General features: G+C 40.5%; 1 protein-coding gene across 1 annotated transcript in view; it reads left to right on the top strand.

Annotated features, from left to right (window-relative positions):
• The window catches only part of LOC140238931 (eukaryotic translation initiation factor 4 gamma 1-like), a 53,508-nt gene that overhangs the window by 5,563 nt on the left and 25,825 nt on the right, over nucleotides 1-22,120 (top strand). Inside the window, exons 3-8 of the mRNA XM_072318828.1 lie at nucleotides 6,772-6,844; nucleotides 7,683-7,931; nucleotides 10,495-10,731; nucleotides 12,497-12,584; nucleotides 18,463-18,680; nucleotides 19,126-20,047. Coding sequence (XP_072174929.1) covers nucleotides 6,772-6,844; nucleotides 7,683-7,931; nucleotides 10,495-10,731; nucleotides 12,497-12,584; nucleotides 18,463-18,680; nucleotides 19,126-20,047 — 1,787 coding nt within the window. The remainder of the gene's footprint in view (nucleotides 1-6,771; nucleotides 6,845-7,682; nucleotides 7,932-10,494; nucleotides 10,732-12,496; nucleotides 12,585-18,462; nucleotides 18,681-19,125; nucleotides 20,048-22,120) is intronic.

The raw sequence follows: 22,120 nt of genomic DNA, 5'->3' as shown, positions 1-22,120 counted from the left end.
GGAAAAAGGTAGATTAATTCCTATTTCTGTTGCCTACTGGTTTGGATTTAGGAGCAAATGTACAAATTGTACCAACGGAGGAAGCTGGACTCGCTGAAAATCTGACGCAATAAATGTTTTTTTAATTATCTGTCCGTGTATTGTAGCAGTATGGTATGTAAAAAAGCAAGACACGTGGCAGTGTGATGCTCTGGTGAGCACTGCTCAATTCATGCAGTTACCCCCCCCCCCCCTTTCCTATTTCTTTCTCTCCTCACTCTCTCTAGGGTCAATTTTGGACTTGTGAATTAAAAAGACATCAAAAACCCAGTGGTGCGTTCTTGCATACAGACTTATCGCAGAGGTAATTGTCACTCCTACATTGCAACTCCCCTCCCGCCTTAACAGAGTGGTATCCTAATGGTCATGGTGAGAAATGGGTTTCCATAGCATAAATAAAGTGTGTGCAGCCATCCTTGGGCATCATGAATATGATGGCCAGGGTAAGCAAGCATTTCAAGTGGTAAAGGGGAATGGACCCCCCTCCCCCCCCCCCCCCCCCCCCCCGTGAAAAGGGTAAAAATAACTCTAAAACAGAATCAAAAGTAGATCAAAGCAAACCAACTGGCAATATTTTGTGTCAAGGAGACTAAGCTGCAAATCAGTGCAATCAAATGAGAGTATTAGATTAATCTACATTCCCATTTTGTACACAAAGTTGGGCGAGGAGCGCTCGTGAGTGCACAGTGTGCAGTGCATTCAACTACCGGAGCTCTCACTAAACAATAGGTGACCTTTACTGTAAAAATATTTTCGCAAATTGGAGCCGATGGCCTTTTTCGCGGCATGAATTTTCGCGAGTTGCCTCTAACAATCACTGCGTACAGTGTAGACAAGAACTTTCACATGCATTTTAATTTCGCGAATCTTGGCTCTTGCAAAATTCACGAAATTAAAATGCATGCGAACATTGCTCGTTTTACAATATATAGAATTATATAGCGCTTCAGGGAGCACTCCTGAACCTAGCCTAGAGCGGGCATAATTTCTGCACCCCAGGGCCCGAAGGTCTGTTCATACAGAGTTGTTGATGTTTTTTTTTTTCCTTGGGGGGGGGGGGGGGGAGGATTCAGGAGCGCTGCTTGGGTGCTCTAATTGCCCTGTATAAATTGGTTATCACGTAAGGTGTGTCTTCATCAGCCCGAAGTTTCAAAATAGCGCGCTATCTTGCAGTTACCAAACTAGTCCGATGTCAAGATAGCGCGCTGTTTGTCTAGTGAAGACGCAAATAGCGCGCTATTTGATCGGGAAAATTTCCCCAAAAATCTTGGTCTAGTTCGTGAGCTAGCGCGCTAATTCCTGAAATAGCATACTATTTTGGGTGCGTCTCCATCAGCCCGAAATTTTCTCAATCCCTCCACGTACTCTTCTGGTTACATGTAGCCAGCTGGCTATGGAAAGCGCATGTACAAGCTAATGACTGTGTACAGTACATACACGCACGGTGTATTCAAGGATCACATGTGTGTACTAGGCCTATACTGTTGTTGGCTTCTTTAAAACCAGGGAGGTGATACCTCTCACCTCCCTTTTATAACTCAGTGCCGTGCATGCTGGCTGTTGTTTGTACTTCTTTTAATGGTCCACTCTACCTGAGCTGAAGATTCTTGCAGATTGTGTGTATTTTGGACTTGTTTAAGCATTGCAAATCGTTAATTTCATTTAAGATGTCTCACTGGACAGAAGAATGAGTAGCGTTATTGGTATCCCTTTGGAGAGAATATGCTGTACTGCTCACTTTCCTGGTTTTATTATCATCACATATGGTGATACAGGAGATTTTGCGAGGGAAATCCACTTTCGAACCGCGAGCAAAGCAGAGTAATGATGCAAAGTGCGCATGCGTCAATTTTCGGGCTAATTTCCCCAAGCGGGCTGTTCGAGCTGATGAAGACGCACATTCATTGTATTGGGCTATTTTCCAAGACTGCAAAATTTCCTGCTAGTTTGACTTCGGGCTGATGAAGACACGCCTATAGTCTCCTCCCCCTCCCCCCCCCCCCCCCCCCCCCCCCAAAAAAAAAAAAAAAAAAAAAAAATTTGATATTGCTGCTCAGGCGCATTCACACATTCATGTACTGAAAAAGCACATGAATTTTCTGGTTTTACAGTAGATTTTAAAGCCAGTTTTATTGATTTTGTTCCTTTTTTTTGGGGGGGGGGTAATATTAAGTACATTTTGCATCATGCAATGTGAATATGAGTTGAAAACATGCCATTGCAATGTGCTGTGTGATAAGTACTCACTATTGTTCATAATGGCAAATTACAGTTTTAACTTATGTGACTTTGCTGGGAAAAAAAAAAATCATTTGGTTGAAAAAAGTATGGTGAACACTCTCATTAAGGAGTATGAATTCATATAATTTGTACTCCGAGACCATGTACATGGCAAGATTATATTCAAATGACCTGTTGACTCACCATTTGTCCATTGTATAAGTACATTACACCAGATACTGTTTATATCATCAGCTGGCCTGCCTTCAAACACAGTAATGCATAAATCACTCCTTTCACCTTGAACGATGAGAGAAGGGGCCTACCAAGGCACTAAAGGATTTTGTTATTAGCAGGGAACCTGGCATTTAGTCAAAAGTTCCTTCAATGTCTTGAGGCGGGGGTGTTAAACAGAGTGGGAAAGAGGTAGTACATCAAAAATGTGTAGCGGAAGTTGCCTGCATTGTAAGCAGGTGCAAGGAGTGTGTTATGCCAGTCTGCTTCCGTTTCAAATGTTTTGAAGGTAATGTAATCTTGAAGGGGAGTGTACAAGGCCTTTTGTCAGCAAGAGTTCAAGAACATTTCTGAACTGTCAGTTTAGTGTCGTCATGCGTGCATGTATTGTATATAAGCAGCTTTTCTAATGCCTGAACAGCTTAGAAAAATCAGCTCTGCAAGCTAGTAGTGTGAAAGCAAATGATTTTGATGGTTGTATTGCACCATTTATGAAAAGCAGAAATGTGATTCCTTTTAAAAAGTGGGAGGTGCATTGATGAAACCTACATGTAATGCAATGCTGCACACTAGCACAGGTCCAACGGTCCCTGACCAGTAAAAATCACTGTCGGACCAGTAACTTTTTCAGGGATGGATCAGTAAAAAATGGAAAAACTTGAAACATACTGGTCTTGACATACTGGTCTTGACAGACAGGTTGGACCAATAGAAAAAAACGGGTTAGTGTGCAGTCCTGCCTAATACCATGTTCACAATTGGGGTAGTCTTCCTCTTAAGAGTAAACAAACCGCAGTCATAGGACATGTAATGCAGCTCATGCAAGAGAATAGTAACTTAGATGTGTAAACCTTTTCTTTTTGTGGGCTGGCATATGACGGTGTCATGCAATGCTAAGTTCGCATAAATCTGTACTTCATACATAGCATCTGTCCCATGATAATGCATGCATAATTTCTCAGGGGCAACTGCCCCTTTTAGCCATTGCTGCATACGGCTAGATGAGGTACTGTATGACACCTCAGGAAAAAGAACCCCCAAACAAACAAAAAAGTAAGTGAATACACAGGAAGACTGCAAAAATTGTAGGGGCACCCATTTTCATGCAGAATGCATTTTACGGGGGTATTGAAATCAGTAGGTGTGGGTACGCAAGAGGTGGTGCAGCTGCCCATGTTTGTGGAACGTGGGGCTTTTGCTCACTAAACAATGAAATGGATGGATTCGGTTTACTGTATACACGTTTGTATGCCGTATATTTAGCGAGTCTAAATTTTCGCAAATTGGGACTTCCTGATGACTTCACGAGTGGTCAAATTTGCGATCATAGAGTACTGTACTGAGCTGAGAATGTATACGTGTGCATCACATTCATATGGGGATCAAAGTCATTATTTTGGCATGTCTTTAATTTCGCGAATAGCACCTGACTCATGAAAATAAAAACTTCGAGAAATATTTGGCATATACAGTACTCTTAGAGATGGAACATAGTATGAAGACAGCTGAAAAGCATATTGAATAGAAAGATAATCAAATATTTTCTCTATGCTGAGAATGGGTTTTACTTGAACACTGCACTATTAATATTCTGAGCAAATAGCAAAGTGCCATACATTTAGCTAGATATGATTAAAATGTGTCAGTAAACATTCCAGTACTGATTGGTTTACATTGTACTTTCAAACAGAAATCTCGGTGCTCATTCTGTTGTCATGATCAACAATGTAGATTTAAGTTACAGCAAGATTGTGCAGGGGGTACAAGTGACACACAGTACGGACTGTATGCCAGATGCAACATACAACAATGCATCATATGCGAGGCGCTTGTGCATGATGCATGGTACAAAAGTGACACGTACACTGTACAAGTGTATGCATAGGCGCAAGTGACAAAGCACATGGAGTAGTACATGTGATCCATGCACTTATACTTGTACATCATGCATGGAACTTAAGCTGGCACAGGTGCATAAGATGGAATATTAACATGACAAGTTGAGCAATAATACCCTTTTACAAAGATTTTCAGTTGCTTTGGAAGAATTACTGCGATAGATCTGGCATAATAAAAAGAAAGAAAGAAAGAAAAAAAGGCCCAGTGATGTAGAACTTGAGCTAATTCCCTGTACTGGATATACACTGTACACCAATATCATACAAGTTTTGCACTATGTGCTTGCTCTCATATTAGAATGCACACAATGACTTTGCAAATCAGAGAGCGTGTATGTGTGTGTGTGTGTGCCCTGTATTACTCAGCAGATGGGACACAATACGCTGGTATTCCCCTTGACCCCCTCTGGTACAGGATGACACGGGAGAACCACCGCATTCTTTGGAGGTTATTCATTCCTGTGTTCAAGGACCAGCGTATACCTTGAGTATGGGATCATTGCAATGTAGCTGGGTTGTTATGATTAATGGGCATGTCAATTATTGTTCACCTCTCATGAATAGTAACTCTTCAGAAAAAGTGCACAAAATTACATGTACAGTCAGTGTCTAAATAGTAGAGACTCCTGAACTATTTTACAACTCTTTGTGTTCATTTTATACAATTGTTTTTCCTGTATGTGTAATGTACCAATAATTGCTCTTTTCTCTGATAACTATACTTCTATGTGGGGGGGGGGGGGGGGGGGGGGGGAGTCCTCCAGCACACAAAAGAAGTCAGTATAAGCTAGTACATGTAGTTAACTCCGTAACTTGGAGGTTACAGAACTTCCACATGTATCCTATACATTTGTAAATGCCTGTATCACAGAGTACCTACACAACATTCATGCTGAATTCATGATTTCAGATTATGCGGATAGCATTCACAATCTATTTCTAGACTTGATGCTTTCATAATACTGCACAAGTTTGCCATCTTTTGTTAACAGTATTTAACTCTCTACATTTCTTTCTCTCTCTCTCTCTCTCTCTCTCTTTGTGGTGCAACTTGCCTTCCTGCACAATGAATGAATGAATGCCATGAATTAAATGCCTTAGAGGGTGCAAGCAATTGATAATGGAGTTCATTGACATTACTTATAAAATGTGCACAGATAGGGCTGCTTTGAGGAAGTGTTGATACAAGATATATTATGTGAACCGTGATATTAATACTGGCTATATTTTCCTGTCATACAGTAGAAGTGTTGAGTGAACATCCACATTAATATTCATAAATTATTCATCCAAGTCTCACTTTTCATTAGAATTACTCGCAAGATGCAATCATGTAGAACCAGTGTGCCGAGAAATAATATGGATTACAGGATCTTTTCATTAAAAAAAAAAAAAGTTACTTGCTAGTGCTACATGTAGATGTTAGAACCAAAACTTTCTTGTGGATTTGAAGCATTTAAAAGAAACAATACCAGACTCAAACATCTGTTCAGTTTCCATGTGAATACTGTGAATTTTGTCTTGTTTTGTTTTTTAATGCCTCCTGCCACGAAGTGTCGCTGGAGGCTTTATGTTTGTGGATTGTCTATCTGTGCTTCCATCCGCAATCAATTTTGTGGAGGGCGTACAAATGTAACTCATGATGCAATTTGAGGTATGTAATCTGTCATTAAATGTTTGTATGTGGATGGAGCTGTGCCTGCCAACTTTTTGGTGCTCAAGGTCAAAGGTCAATGTCCACAAGGTCTGTCATTTTTAAAATTTCACCATATCCCCCATGCTGCATTGCCTGAAGGTATTTTCACGAAACTAAAGTGCATGTAACATGTATTACCAGGTAAAGGTTCTGTTGAAAAAGTTTTAGACCATAGGATCAAAGGTTAAAGGTGAAGTGAAACATGCTAAATTGTTACTACTTTTCCATGTATCGAAAACGGCTCTAGGTGCGCATGTGATTCACCAGTGACATTTCTAGTATGTCATTCTTTGGTCATCAGAGACTGATGTCATATACTTGCCAATAGATCAGTTCTGTAATATATTTAGAATTTGCTTTGTCCAATGTTGCCCTTAACAGCCACAAAGCTTGTAGGAGGCTTGCCCTACCTAGCAACAACTGAGTAAATACCTGCCTATGGCACCTAATACGAGGCAGCAACTGAATGAAATTCTTTTTTTGTTACTAGGTTGTTGGAAAGAAGCATTGTGAATTGCAGTGACACAAACGGTCTATTCAAGAAAACCTTTCCTTTCATGACAAAAGGCTGCATCAAGTGTTGGGGGTTTTGTAGTATTGGAACTGAGTTTGCCGGGGAGGTTTGATTTTATGAAGAGCTATAAAAGAAGCCTGACAAATTTCCTTGACTTACCGGTGCATCAGAAGGATCCGCTACCCTGGACATCCGAGGCCTGAAGAGATAAGTCCTCGTCAGCCACGCTACAATCCACAACAGGTGCAGTATATTCGAAGAACCTATAAAGAAATTGATAAGTGGCGACAAATGTTTAAAGGTCCAGTTTACCTCTGGGAGCAGTGATTTCAAAAGTGTTCAAAATATCACATTTGATGAAATGTGTAGGTCTGTTGTATCACAAAACTTCCTACCATATAAGATTTTCGCAATAAAGCCTAAAATATAAGGATATTAGTGTTTTTCTCAATATACCGTAACTGTAGACAGTGTAGTCTATAGAAACATTTGTATTACAATGTATAACTATTTTTCACATTTTGTGTATTTAACAACACTTAACATCGATAATTTTTACAATTTGTACAGTGGTTTCTATCCCTAACTCGCATTTTAGAACTATTTTAAAGCACTAATGCTGGGTTTTTGTTTCATCTGCAAATGGTAAATTATGCCTTTAATCATGCCAAAACTTCCTCATCTACAGTAGTTTATTAGGTTGTATGACATATTCAGTCTCTGTCATATTACCGTAGTTAGAAATAAAAAAAAATCAAATTTCTCCTGTTCGTTTCCTCTTATATAATAGAGATCAGGGCCCTGTTTTATGAAGAGTTAAAATTGATTATAAAGTTGATTTCAACTGTAAGTCTATGGCAACCTGTGTGGTAAGGACATTTAAAATCGATTTAATCTTTTGATAAAACGGGGCCCTGAACAGTCAAATTTAAAAAATACCAGCATACAAAATATTTGTAATTGAGCTATGACAAGATGGAGTGACAGATCCTGAGCAGTCGGTTGAATTTCAGTCCTTACACGATACATATTTATTTATCTCTCATTTTGCCACCGTGGCCACTCTTTTTTGTATTTACAGCCACCACGGCCCCAACATCCTGTGCCGTCACAGAGCCCTCGCGTTCCGTCTCCTTCCGTCAGCCCGGTGGCTGTCAACGCACTCCCCCATGACATGAATAGCAAAGGGGCACCCAACCGGCCTGGCATGGCCGCGTCGCCGCAGCAGGGTATTCTGCCCAACCAGCCCCAGCCGGGTGCGCCCATGATGGGCATGAATGTGCGCTACCCGAACCCGCGTGGCCCTCAAGTTTCACAGAGATATCAGCAAGTGAGTGCCTCTAGGCTACATGTAGTCTGCTTTGCAGGGCATTACCCACTTAAAGGGACATTCCAGACGATTTTCATAATTTCACATCATGTAATACATAAATCAACAACTCCATGTATAGATTTGTGGAATTTATTGTGGTTTTTGAGCAGATAAACAATACTTTGAAAAACCTTAAACAAATTACATTGAACAAGGATGATGACATAGGAGGTTCACATATTTCAGAAATGTAGCAGTATAATTCCATTAAAATACCACTTGCTTGCGAGTTCACCTGTGTATAATCTATGCATGCCTTCTTCTTTTGTTCTGCTTCCTTGAGCCCCAACTCGTGCATTCTTATGGTGACTCTGCCATGTCATCATCCTTGTTCATGGCTATTTGTTCTAAATTTTGAAAATATTCTTACTCTTCATCCCAATTATCACAAATTCTGAAACTCTGTCCTCAGTATAACTAATTTATAGTTGTTCAATTGTAAAAATCTGAAAATCATCCGGAGGTCTCCTTTAAGGGTGAGAGCATTGGTGTTAAGACAGGAAGCTTTATTAAACTCCCTGAATTATGTGAACAGTTCAGATTGCAGCCTTCATTTTCACAAACCGTATGTGACAATGTATTAAATGCTCCCCCCTCAAGTTCTGGTCAATTTGATTAAAGAAAATGGCAGTAGATGTGATTGTACCCTGTGAAACATGCAGTTACGTTTGATATCCTCATTTTCATTATGCCAGTAGTTCAGTGTTAACCCTAACTAGGCCGGGGGGGGGGGGGGGCTCCCAGGCCCCCCTCCAGATCTCGGCCGTCGACTGCACGATCGCGATGAAAATTGGCGCACACATTGCCTATGACGTAATCTAAAGTACCATGAAGTTAATTTTTCTCAAAATTATCATTTATGCTAAATTATGCTAATTTATGCATAATGATGCATGAAATCAGACAATTTGGAATAAATCACTAAATAAAGCTCAAAGCAGGCACATTTTTTGTGTGAACATCATTTTTAGCGTCCTTAGCAAATGTAAGAGAAAAAAAAATGTGCAATCAGAAAAAATTTCTTAAGTATTTTATTGTTTTTTGAATTTCTTATGTATTTCTTTGTTTTTTGACTTTATGTTTTCATTGTTTTTTCAATGAAATTTGTCCGCGACATTGTTCCGAACAAGAAAATATGTTATTAGTTGATTTTAATCAATAAAACCCCAAAATAATCATGCTTTTATGAAATTTACTTGTAAATCCAGTTTGCATTGAAATTGTACACGAATTCACGTTTTTGAGCAATTTTTGGTCCGACATGCACGTATATATTTATGTGCAACTTCTTAACCATGCGTCTGGGCATCGCAAATTTGGTGTCAAAAGATGCAGGAGACTCGAAAGAAAAAAGTCATGAAATGTCGCGGCAATATAGCTTTTTGCGATAGCAATACATCGCGCGAAACGTCGAGGGGGGGCCTCGGAGACCCCCGCGGCCTAGTTAGGGTTAATTGTGTTTAAATTGTTTTCCTGTAATTTGACTCTTGTTTATTGAAATCAAGATAAACATAACATGGTGTAGCATTTTGAGTTTATAGATGCCAACAATTTTTGTGGGAGCCACTAGGGGATGATTCTGCAGGTGAGATAGGGGAAGGGAGAACCACAAAGAATGCATAGCATACTTGCCAACTAGTAAGATTTTATCAGATTCAGTAAGATTTTTTACGTTAAAAATAGCAAAATCAGATTTTCTGTCAGAGAAATCAGATTTTAAAAAAATATTTAGATATTTTTGAATATTTGACCGAAAGTAAGATTTTTAACTTCAGTTTGCATATAAAATAAGATTTTTGCAATCCACGAGTAAGATATTTCATCTTGAAATGTTGGCAGGTATGGCATATTAGTTGCTCACTGCTAAGTAGGTGATGCCACAATACCGAATGCCATCCTGAGAGAAACATTGGACAATCTAGGGGTCTGGTATGGGGGGGGGGGGGGTATTCCTTTTGATGGTCCTTGACCAATGAAGTATCTGTAGCAGAACAGTTGATGCCCCCCCCCCCCTTAAAAAGGAAATAAAAACTTGTGTAAGATAAAATATCAGCACTATGGACAGGGTTACTTAAGTTTTGTGAGTAATGAATAATTTGGGGATAAATGTTGGCAGGTATGGCATATTAGTTGCTCACTGCTAAGTAGGTGATGCCACAATACCGAATGCCATCCTGAGAGAAACATTGGACAATCTAGGGGTCTGGTATGGGGGGGGGGGTATTCCTTTTGATGGTCCTTGACCAATGAAGTATCTGTAGCAGAACAGTTGATGCCCCCCCCCCTTAAAAAGGAAATAAAAACTTGTGTAAGATAAAATATCAGCACTATGGACAGGGTTACTTAAGTTTTGTGAGTAATGAATAATTTGGGGAGAAGAAAATTCATCTCCTTTATCTACTGCTGGGTTATAATTTTCACGTCAGGTTAAGGTGTATTCTGTACCATCTGTTATGATGTTTATGTTAGCATTCACATGTTCATTTCCACTTGCTTTCCCCTTTTCCTCATGCCATTGTAGCCCCAGATGCAGCCTCAGAACATTTACCCCATGCGCCACCAGAATACCGCCCACATGCAGGGTATCCAGCACCACCACCAAGCGGGAGGCCCCACCCCTCAGCAGGGGGGCAACACACCCCAGCTGATGGCCCCCAACACAGCTGCATCTGGCCAGTATATCACAACGCCGGGAGCCCCTCCATATGCTCTCATGACGGGGCCGCCCATTACCGGCCCCGTGCCTATTGTGCAACCGGTACGATTCGAGTCTGCACCTTTCCCTAGTATGACTACTCTGTGCGGTTGGTTCGCATGTGCTCCTTATTGCTGAAAAGTTTCTTGAATGATGATGTTGCACCTGTACTGGATGTGACTGCCCCTCTTTGTAAATCAGTGTAAAATCACATCATCCCTGTATTACTCAAACTCTACCAGCAATCTCATTTAAAAAACATGATCTATTCATCAGAACCTGTGCAAAATGGGAAATGAAATCATCATTTACTTCAGTGAGTAGAGGATTTCTTTGAGAGAGGCCTTTGTGCTGAGGGGTCAAATTAGGAGGGAAGACTAAAGCATGACATGTCTGACTAGTGTTCTAATACTTTGTGTGTAACATTGACATTATACTGTATATCACATACAGTGTACTCGCGGTATAACGAACATGGTTATAACGAAATTCCGGTTACAACGAAATCCTGGTTACAACGAAGTAAAAATTCAGGCCGCAACATTGTCCACTATGTATTTTTATTGTTTGTTTGTTTTTTTTTGTAATTTGTTTGGTTGTAACGAAATTTCGATGTAATGAAAGAAAACTGCCAGTCCTGACGGCTTTGTTATGATAGGAGTCCACTGTATAACAAATATATGTGTCCTTTTTTATTCGCACTCGAGGATTGCATGTTTTGGAGTTTTGGAAAGACACTTGTGTGTAGGTTACGTTTTGTGTCCCTGCACTGACAGATTACCTTTGAGATTTTTATAATTTCTGTTATGATTTAATGCCTAGTCACCTAGTAGCTACAAACGTAACAAAAGAAATGGCTGTTTACAGAATTATCCTGCTCCTAGGTTTCACATACGTGCAACACTAAAAAGTAGATGTTTTGCCGGTGAATGTAGCATGGAATTCCATTGTCCTTAAAAGACAAGTCCACCTTTATAGACATGTGGATTGAGTGAATGCAGCAATATTAGTCAAACACATCGAGTTTGAGGAAAATCGGTCAATCTGTTCAGAAGTTACAACATTTTGAAATTTCTGCTCAGTCACTGATGAATGAGAAGACTGCTACAGCTTGTGATGTCACATGTGTACAACAATATAAAAGAAAACAATGAATATTCAACATGTTTTCACTTTTCTCGCATAATAAAAGAATGCTTGACTTGCCTCATTCAGAAGGGAGGGAGAATGATATTACCCTTAACATACATCAGTGACAGGTTGAAGAAATGTGCACTTTTTGCAAAAAATTAAATTTTGTGAAATTCTCTTCATATTTTCCTTATATCATTCTATGCATGTGACATCATACACTTTAGTAGTCTTCTTATCCAGCAGTGACTGAACAGATAATTTAGAAATCATAAATTTTGAACAGATTGTCCTGTTTTCTCCAAACTTTGTTTGTTTGTTTGTTTATTTAATCACAGGTTAAAAGCCCTCAACCAGCCAAGAGGCTGTTTTTCAGAGAGGCCGTGAACAAAGTATATGACATAAACAGAACAAATCAAACTTTCCCCAAACTTTGTTTGTTTGTTTGTTTGTTTGTTTGTTTATTTAATCACAGGTTAAAAGCCCTCAACCAGCCAAGAGGCTGTTTTTCAGAGAGGCCGTGAACAAAGTATATGACATAAACAGAACAAATCAAACTTTCACTAATGTGTTCTGATAATATTGCTGCATTCACTTGATCCACATGTTTATGAAGGTGAACTTGTCCTTTAATGGCTGTTTCTAGCCTGTGTAAAAGCAATGAAATGAGTATCTAGCCTGTGTCCTACTATGACAGATCCAGCAACACAGACAGTTCCAGCAGTCCTATTCTCAACAAGTATTCCAGCCACAGCCACCCTTCTACAGCTCTCCACCTGCAGCAAGTAAGTAATGCGAAAGCAGAGTGAAATATCCCAGCTGGGAACTTTTGCGACTCATGCACCTGTAGACTCAAAACTAGTATCCACAAATGAACATTTAAGATTTTCTTGGGAAGTTGTGTGAAATCACACACACACACACACACACACACACAAATGTTTTTGTTGAGCCCACCGGAGGTGCGGGGAGACTAAAGGGATCGCCTGTGGCGTCTGTCCGTCCGTAATGCTACAAAAACTTGAATAACCCTCTACTTGGGACGTTAGTTTCAATCAAACTTGGAGGGAAGAGTGGATATACAAAGTAACACATTTTACCAAACATGAAGGTCACCTCAAGGTCAAAGGTCACAGGCAGGGGTCAATGAACTTTGGGGCCCAATGTTAAGTTTTTACGGCGCATTTGGATTATGGCTCATAACTTTTGATGTATATGTCCTTTTGTTACCAAACTTGGATGGTAGATGTCCCTTAGGGAGTTGAAGGTCACCACAAGGTCAAAGGTCACAGACAGGGGTCAACAAACTTTTAGGGCCCAATGTTAAGATTTTATGGTGCGTTTCGATTATGGCTCATAACTTTTGTTGTATATGTCTGTTTGTGACCAGACTTGAGTGGTAGATATCCCTTGGAGAATTGAAGGTCATCACAATGTCAAAGGTCATAGAAAGGGGTCACCAAACTTTGGGCCCAATGTTAAGTTTTTACGGCGTGTTTCAATTATGGATCATAACTTTTGATCCATATGTCCGTTTGTGACTAAACTTGGCTGGTAAATGTCCCTTGGGGAGTTGAAGGTCACCACAAGATCAAAGGTCATAGGCGGGGTCAAAGAACTTCCGGAATTTAGAAAAAACATTAATTTCTTCTATGCGAATGGGGGAGACATATTTTGGCACATGCTTTGTTATCTGAAATGAATTTCACTTGTCTTAAATTCTGCAAAATCAAAGTGATGAAATATCATTTCATATTTAGAACCAAAAATATTTGTTTTTATTTTTGTCCTGGTTTTGTGTTGTATAAAAATGTTCCTCTTGGATAGTAGGACAGTGTGAACAGCGAAAGGAAGAAAAACTGCCAAACAAAAGTATGCTAGCAGATGTCACTGATTTGAGGAAGCGGTGGGAGGGGGGAAGCTGATAACACCATTTAGCTAGTCTGAATACCAGTCGCACCACCTCTTAAGGACTGCTGCTATGCCAGTCCAAGCAAATACCCTGTGAAGGATAACGCCGAAATACCCTATAGAGGATAAAACGGGAGGACCGAGCGAGCTCGCCGAACTTGGTTCAGTGCCAAGCGAATCGCCTTCACGTGTAAAGTCTATGGGAACTGACAAAACCGCTTCGACATGCGTGTGTTTAAACGCATAAGGTGTATTTTGCTCATTGCGGTTTGCGCTCGTTCTCCCTCAGAGTGAAGATTATTAGTCTTTCCTTTCATAGACCCTTTTGCAGGATAATCCGCGGTGAGCAAAATTCACACGCTCTCTGTCATAGCACAACATGTTCGAAAATTTTGTCCACTTAGCCTCATTCAATCTGGTCTGAATTTGTCAGGCTATCGCTACTGAAACAGAAAAACGCGCACACACCACGTGCCTCCGTGCATTTAGCCCACGTGGAATGGTGATCGTATTGCGCTCTCTGGCTCGCCTTGCTTGTTTGGTTTGCCGCTTTCGTGGGCTAACGTTCGCTGCTGTACGAAGGAACCTCACTCATCTCACATTATTTTGATATAATGTACGTGTAATCACATCTGTAAATTTTGGAAGTACATTATGTAGGATGAAATCGATGCTTACATCTTTATAGTATGATCTTCAGGGGACATTAAAAGATGGTATCAACGCAGTTTATCAGAAAAATCAAATGTGCATTGATCACGTCCCTGCATCGATCTTGGGAAAGTGCTGTGACATTGAAAAGGCAGTCTCGCTTGGCAGAGTGTCTGCTGTGGAAAATCACTTTGAAACACATACACATACCATCCAGGGTTCTTCAATGGGGGTGGGGGAGTGATGTTGTTTTGTGTTGTTATCTTAACCCTAACTTACCTGGGCTATTTAGCAAGCTTGAATTCCTGGGGGGGGGGGGGGCCATTATGGCCCCCCCTTCAGATCTCGGCCGTTGATCGCGCGATCGCCGCAAAATTTTGCATGAACATAAAGCCGGATGTAATCTACAAGACTGTTAAGTTCAATTTTCAAAAAATTTGCAGTTTTTATTTTAAATTAATTAATTATGCAAATATATGCAAAAAAACTCATTTTCGTCTATAATTGGCTTATAAAAGCTTATGGAATGCTGATTTTTGTTTTAAATTTTCCTAGTGACATTCCGAACATTTGTACGTAAAAAGAAAATCAGTATCAAAATTAATTTCCTATGTTTTCTATTGTTTTATCATTTTTTAATGTATTTCTTTGTTTTTTCGAACTTTTGTTTTTGTTGTTTTTTTCAGCAGAATTTGTCATACACATCTTTAGAAGCATAGCTATACTAAAATACATTTATTTCAGCCATTAAAATTAAAAATATGAATCTTTATATGAATTAATTGAAAAAACACAATTTGTATTGACTTTGTACACAAAATCACGTTTTTGAGCAATTTTGGGGTGGACGAACATTTTTTGAAGGGGCGTGGCTTCGGAACGGTATGCCCGGTCGCGACAAATTTGGTCTCAAAAGTTGCGCGAGACTTGAAAGTAAAAAGTCAGTGAGCGGCGCGGTCAAAAAATTTTGCGCGGCGGAATGGTCGCGGAATTTGTCGAGGGGGGGGCCATTATGGCCCCCCCCCCAGGTAAGTTAGGGTTAATTCCTTAGTCGGGTTTCCTCGATACCAGTCGGTTGCCACGGAGACCAGTAGCACGGTACAGTTTATCCCTGTGCACTAACTAGACATAATTATTCAATTCTCTTTCCACCTCCCTGAATTATGGATTATACGCTGCCATGACTGTATCGATAGCATTTTTTGAAGACTAAGATGGCGTTTTGTGTTATGTCTACTTGGGACTGTGAGAGAATCATAACTGAAAATACAGCTGTAGTTCCAGTTGAGGAGATGTGTGATGCCATCGTCTTTACATTTCGGCAAGTGTACCGGCCACGGGCAGGTAGGAGAACGAAATCCATTCAGTTGCCAAAACTGGGTTCTGAAATTGCATTTGATCATCTATAGAAGATGTTCTTACTCTTATATTATACATGCATATATATCAATATGTCCACACTGCAGATGACTGTTTTCTCAGTCACAGAGTGATACGGTTTGATACTGGATGTGACTATTAAATACAGATTTAATAATTGATGCATCATGAACATGATTTGAAAAGAAAAAAAAATGGTTATACGTTCTTCTCAAGATACAAGCCACAACTGTATCTTGATTAAATATAAGGTACTCGAATTCAACACTTTCTGAATGATTCCAGTTTTTGTTTTGCTTTTGCTTTTGATGTTGTTGACACCCTGGTTTGTTTTTGCTGTGGGTTGTTTTTGCTGTGGATGCTTGTGCTTTTATGCGTACGTGAGTGTGGGGGGGGGGGGGCTGTGTATTTTGTTTATTTTTCGTGTTATCATCCTGCAACGACTATGTGCACTTGGTGTAGTTTAAATTAGTTTCGATTTGTGCAAATTATTAAAACCATCTATTCTTAGCGTGGGTTACTACAATACTTGGTGGATGTGAAGACTGTGTGTGGTATCTCCCCGGCTGGTATGTGACGCTGCGACTTGTCCGGCACGCTGCGACTTGTCCGGCCTGCATGTGGGTGTACAAGGCCACCCAGCTCATGGCGAGCGTGCAGCGCTCGCACAAGCCAGCAAAATCCGCAGAATTTCTAGTCATAAATCGGAACGATGGGCAATGAGAATAGAGATAACGATCGCAACGCTTCGTTGAGCCGCTGAATAGCCCTGAGAGGGTATTTCAGGTGTATCCCTCACAGGGTACTTGCTTGGACTGTATGCTGTTTGAAGCCGAGTGAGTAGCGTAATTATGATATTGAGGATTCACCTTTTTTGTCCCCGCCGAACGAGTTCGAGCAGGGGACTATGAAACAGGCTCCGTACGTGTGTGTGTCCGTCTGTCCGTCCGTCTGTGTGTGCGTCCGTGTGTGATCAAAATGTTCAATTTGCTACTTCTCTGTCATTTATGAGCCAATTTTGATTCTGTTTGCTTTATATGATAGCACTACATGGGAGCTTTGAAACTACTACACAGAATTTCAGTTGTGACCTTTGACCTTGACCTTTGACCTATATTGTACATTTTGCTTCAAAATGCTACTCCTTCGCCATTTCTAACCCGATTTCGATTCCGTTTGTTTTATGTGATGGCACTATGTGAGGGCTTCAAAACTTCTACACAGAATTTTGACCTTTGACTTCTTTAACCTTTGACCTTGATTTTTGACCTATATTGTACATTAGCTACAAAATGCTACTCCTCCATTTCTAACCCGATTTCAATTCCGTTTGCTTTATGTGAGGGCACTAGGTGAGGGCTTCAAAACTTGTACACAGAATTTTGACCTTTAACTTCTTTGACCTTTGACCTTGATTTTTGACCTGTATTGTACATTTTGCTACAAAATGCTACTCCTTCGCCATTTCTGACCGGATTTCAATTAAGTTTGCTTTATGTGATGGCACTAGGTGAGGGCTTCAAAACTTCCACATAGAATTTTGACCTTTGACTTCTTTGACCTTTGACCTTGATTTTTGACCTGTATTGTACATTTTGCTTCAAAATGCTACTCCTTCGCCATTTCTAACCCGATTTCGATTCCGTTTGCTTTATGTAATGACACTAGGTGAGGGCTTCAAAACTTGTGCAGAGAATTTTGACCTTTGACTTCTATTACCTTTGACCTTGATTTTTTGACCTGTATTGTACATTTTGCTACAAAATGCTACTCCTTCGCCATTTCTAACCCGATTTCGATTCCGTTTGCTTTATGTGATGGCACTAGGTGAGGGCTTCAAAACTTCTACACAGAATTTTGACCTTTGACTTCTTTGACCTTTGACTTCTTTAACCTTTGACCTTGATTTTTGACCTGTATTGTACATTGGCTACAAAATGCTACTTCCGGCGGGGACATATATTACGCACCGCGTAATTTCTACTTTTCCTTGTTTATTGCTGCTGTGATGTCAGATAGGGTATATGCCGAATATGTTGTGAGGTCTTTATTTTCATGAATTTCACAAGTCTTGATGCTATTCGCAAACTTAAAGACATGCGAAAATATTAACTCTAATCCCGATATGAATGTTATGTTCACATATACATTTCTTTGTTCAGTACTGTACTCCAAGATAGCAAATTTTAACACTCATTACCGGTAAATTGTTGGGAAGTCCCAGTTCTTGAAATTTACACTCGCTAAATATATGGCGTGTGCAGTAAGTAGACCTATCCTTCACCCCTTGTGAAGAATCTAGACGAGAGATAAAACCAATCGAGAGCACCAGGACAAGATGTACTGGTCAGTTAGATGAATAATTATATATTTACAAGGGGGGGGGGGGTTGAAATTGTATTCCTATTGGAAAGATATACTCATCCCAGTTTAACCCAAGTTGGTCGTTGATTACTGTATACGCTGTTATTTTCACGTACAGATTTTTTGCGAATGATGAGATCATAGACATTTTTGCGAGATGTTGTTTTCACGAATCGATGCCCCCGCTTACCTTAATGTTCTATTAACAAAGCGCATGGAGGCATTTTCGTGTGTCGTTAAATTCGTGATCCAACTGTGATCTGCAAAATTCGCCAAAATTAAATCCTCGCAAAAATAACAGCTTACACAGTATGCACTATCTGAAATGGTGATTCCACTCTTGTCTTGCCCGCACAGCTGCAATGTGGCTGCCCACACAGCCAACCCAGCCAGCACAGAGACCATATCAGCAGCAAGTGCCGAGCAGCCGGCCGGAAAATCAGCGGAATAAGAAACTGATTCGCATCGTGGATCCGACAACGAATCAAGATGTGACGGATACACTGATGCGGGACGCATCGGGTTCAAACTCGCCACACTCCGGAAGGTCCAGCGCTAATGTCACTCCCCCCGCAGTAAGTTGGGTAACTGAGAAAATGGCTTTGCATGATTTGACCAGGCATGGGCTCATGACCCAGCAAGATCAATCAATTTTCCTGCCACAAAATATGAAGTTTTTTGTGTGATAATTATGTAAAACTTATTGTTGTGTTGGTTTACCTCAGCTGTCTGAGGGTAGTGTGTAATCGTTTCTATCAGATGACATTCTTTTAATGAAATATGTGAATGAAGCTGAAGTGTTTTTCTCATATTTGAAAAGACGTAATGACGGTGGTGTGCATTGAAACTAGTGCAGGTCCCGAGTTGGCATATCCCCATACGTTGCCTGTAGCTATAGAAAATGAGTGAAATGGCCAAAATTATTTTAACAGTGATTTACATTACTTCCATAAATGTCGGATGAGTGTTGTTTAACGTAGCGTAATAGCACTTTATTTGCCATGTTCTTTCATCTCTCAGCAATCTACAAACAATGAAGATGCCAAGAGAATACAAGCCCAGTTTGCAGCGAGTGTGGCCATGGCTGCTAGTGAAGACATCAAGGAAGCACAAAGACCTGCCCCAGCCCATGTGCAGCAGCAGCCGATGATGCAACAGCAGCAGCAGGTTCCTCAGCAGGTTCCTCAGCAGCCACCACCCTCACACATGCACCAGGGCATGGCCGCGGTGCCCCTGCAGCAGAAGCCTGTAGTCCAAGGCGTGGTTCCCGGCGGCCAGCCGGTCATACCCGTTGTGCCCGTCTTGAAGCCTGGTGCTGCGCCCATGGCCATGGTGCAGCCTGGTCAGTTTCCCAGCCAGCCGGTGGAACCTGTACCGCCCGAGGCAGCACAGGTACACGTGTTGGCAGCTACGCCGGCAGCAGAGGAAGGTGCCCAGTCACAGCAAAGACCTCCGGCGCCACAAGCGGTTCAACAAGGAGCGCCACCTGTTGTGGAACCTGCGAATCAGCCCAGAATGCCAGCTGCGCCTGTTCACCAGGTTATAGCTCAAGCACAGCCTGTACCGGTAGCCGCCCAGCCACCACATGCTGCACCTGCAGCCAAGCCCTCCCCACCAGCTGTTCCAGCTGTGGTACCATCAAATCAACAGACTGTTCCTCCCCCTCAGGAAGCCACAGTGAAAACCGAACCACCCGCACCAGCAGCCAGCCAGGACGCTGCACCAGCCGTTGTTGCAACGCCGAGTGCCCCAGTAGTAGAGCAGGTTGAACCTGTGGGGCAACCAGTCACGGAAGCAAAGCCCGAGGCATCCCAAGATTCACAGGTGGATGGTGATGTCCAGGTCACCGTATCAAGTGCAAATACACCATCTGTGCAACCACAGGAGCCTCCCCAATCAGTACCTCAAGCAGACAAACAGGAGACAGCTGCTCATATAGAAGGTAATGTTGAGAGTACTGTTGTATTCATTTCTTTTTGGAGGAGGGGGAAGTGGGCAAATGCATTTTAGATGGAAGTGTGATAAACCAAATGTTGTTTTTAACCCTAAAAAGACTGGGCTATTTTGGTAGCTCGAAAGACTGGGGGGGGGCCTAAAGGGCCCCCCCTTAAGATCTCGGCCGTGGATCGCGCGATCGCCGCGAAAATTTGCACAATGGTAGTGTGCGATGTAATCTACAAGATCGTATATTCAAATTTTACAAAATAGTCTTCTTTTATTTTATTTTGATTAATTATGCTAATTTATGCGAGAAATCAGACTCTTTGATCTAAATCAGTAAATAAAGCTCCAAAAGTGCTCATTTTTGGTCTAAATATTCTTAGTGGCATTCTTAGCAAATGTACTTGAAAAAAAATTCGGTATCAAAATTAATTTCTTATCTATTTTATTGTTTTATGAATTTCTTATGTATTTCTTTGTTTTTTGACCTTTTGTTTTTGTTGTTTTTTTAACAAAATTTGTGGCAGACACTTTTTGAAGCATAATACTGCTAAAACAAATTAATTTTAGCCATTGAGAGTAAAAATAAGCATATCTATATGAGCCATGTGAAAAAACTCAATTTGCATTGACTTTATACACAAAATCACATTTTTGAGCCATTTTCGGCCTCACGTGCATGTACAAAAAGTTACGTAACTTCAGAACCGTACCCCCGGGCGTCACAAATTTGGTGTCAAAATGTGCGGGAAACTCAAAAGAAAAAAGTCATAGAGCATCGCGGCGAGAGCATTGCGCGTTGCAGAGTAATCGCACGAAATGTCGAGGGGGGGGCCTTTTAGGCCCCCCCCCAGTCTTTTTAGGGTTAAGCTGCGTCTTGGTTGAGAGAGTAAAAATGTGTTGAAATGATTTTAAGTTTATGTGTGTTCCATGCTCAAGTGCCTTTAAACTTCACTGGAACAAGGGACATTGTATGGATGAAGCAAATAAGTTTAATTGTATTGAGCATATTTTTGGTACATAAGAATGCCATTATTTGGAACCAAGTCATGTTCTGCAATAAATTAAACTTCACCAAAAGTAAGTTATTAGCACAGGATTTAGTTTTGCTTGTCTGTGAGTTTGTTTAAAGTGTTAACCCTATTCTGACTGGGGGGGGGGGATCAAATTGACCCCCCCATCGACATTTCGCGCTACGATTCCGCAACACGCAAAGATTTTGCCGCGTCGTTTCATGACTTTTTTTCATTGAAGTCTCCCGCATATTTTGAGACTAAATTTGCGACGTCCGGGTACACCGTTCTGAAGTTATGTAATGTTTTGCATATGCATCTTCACCCGAAAACGGCTCAAATTCATGAAATCGTGCAAATCCAATGCAAATTTTTTGTTAAATTCATATAAATTAGATAATTTCAACTTTTAACCATTGAAATTAATCAATTCTAATTTAGATAAGCTTGAAAAAGTGCCTGCAACAAATTTTGGCAAAAAACAATAGAAAACAAAAGGTCGAAAAACAATAAAATACATAAGAAATTAACAAAACAAAAATCAAAAGAAACTAATTTTGATTGTGCTATTTTTTGCGTGAAAATTATTGGATGTGTCTTGAGGAACTCTGGCACAAAAATTTAGCAATCCTTCAGTCTTTTTAGTGGAGTTATAGGTGAAAATATGAAAAATTTGCATAATTAATTCACTAGAAATAGAAAGCCAATATTTTTATATTGTATGACCATGTTATCTTGTAGGTGACATCCAGCTCTATCTTCAGGCAAAGTTTTGCAGCGATCGCGCGATCGGCGGCGGAGATCTGAAGGGGGGGTCAAATTGCCCCCCAGTAAAAACTAGGTCTCAAATAGCCCAGTAAAAATAGGGTTAAATATAAAGTAGAGTACCTACAAAGGTTATTCAGTATCCCTGATATAACTTCAAACAGAATTTTTCAATTTTAAAGTTGTGTAGTTTAGCCATAATGCACAAAAAAAGGAAGAAATGAGATTAAATGGTTAGACTGATCTTTTTTCTCCTATTTTTGCTGAACATGTCCTCAACTTTTCATTTCAATGAC

Source organism: Diadema setosum, chromosome 15 (genome assembly GCF_964275005.1).
Source record: "Diadema setosum chromosome 15, eeDiaSeto1, whole genome shotgun sequence".
NCBI classification, from domain to species: Eukaryota; Metazoa; Echinodermata; class Echinoidea; order Diadematoida; family Diadematidae; genus Diadema; species Diadema setosum.
Note: the sequence above shows the minus strand (reverse complement) of the source record. Positions and strands in the feature narration are given on the sequence as shown.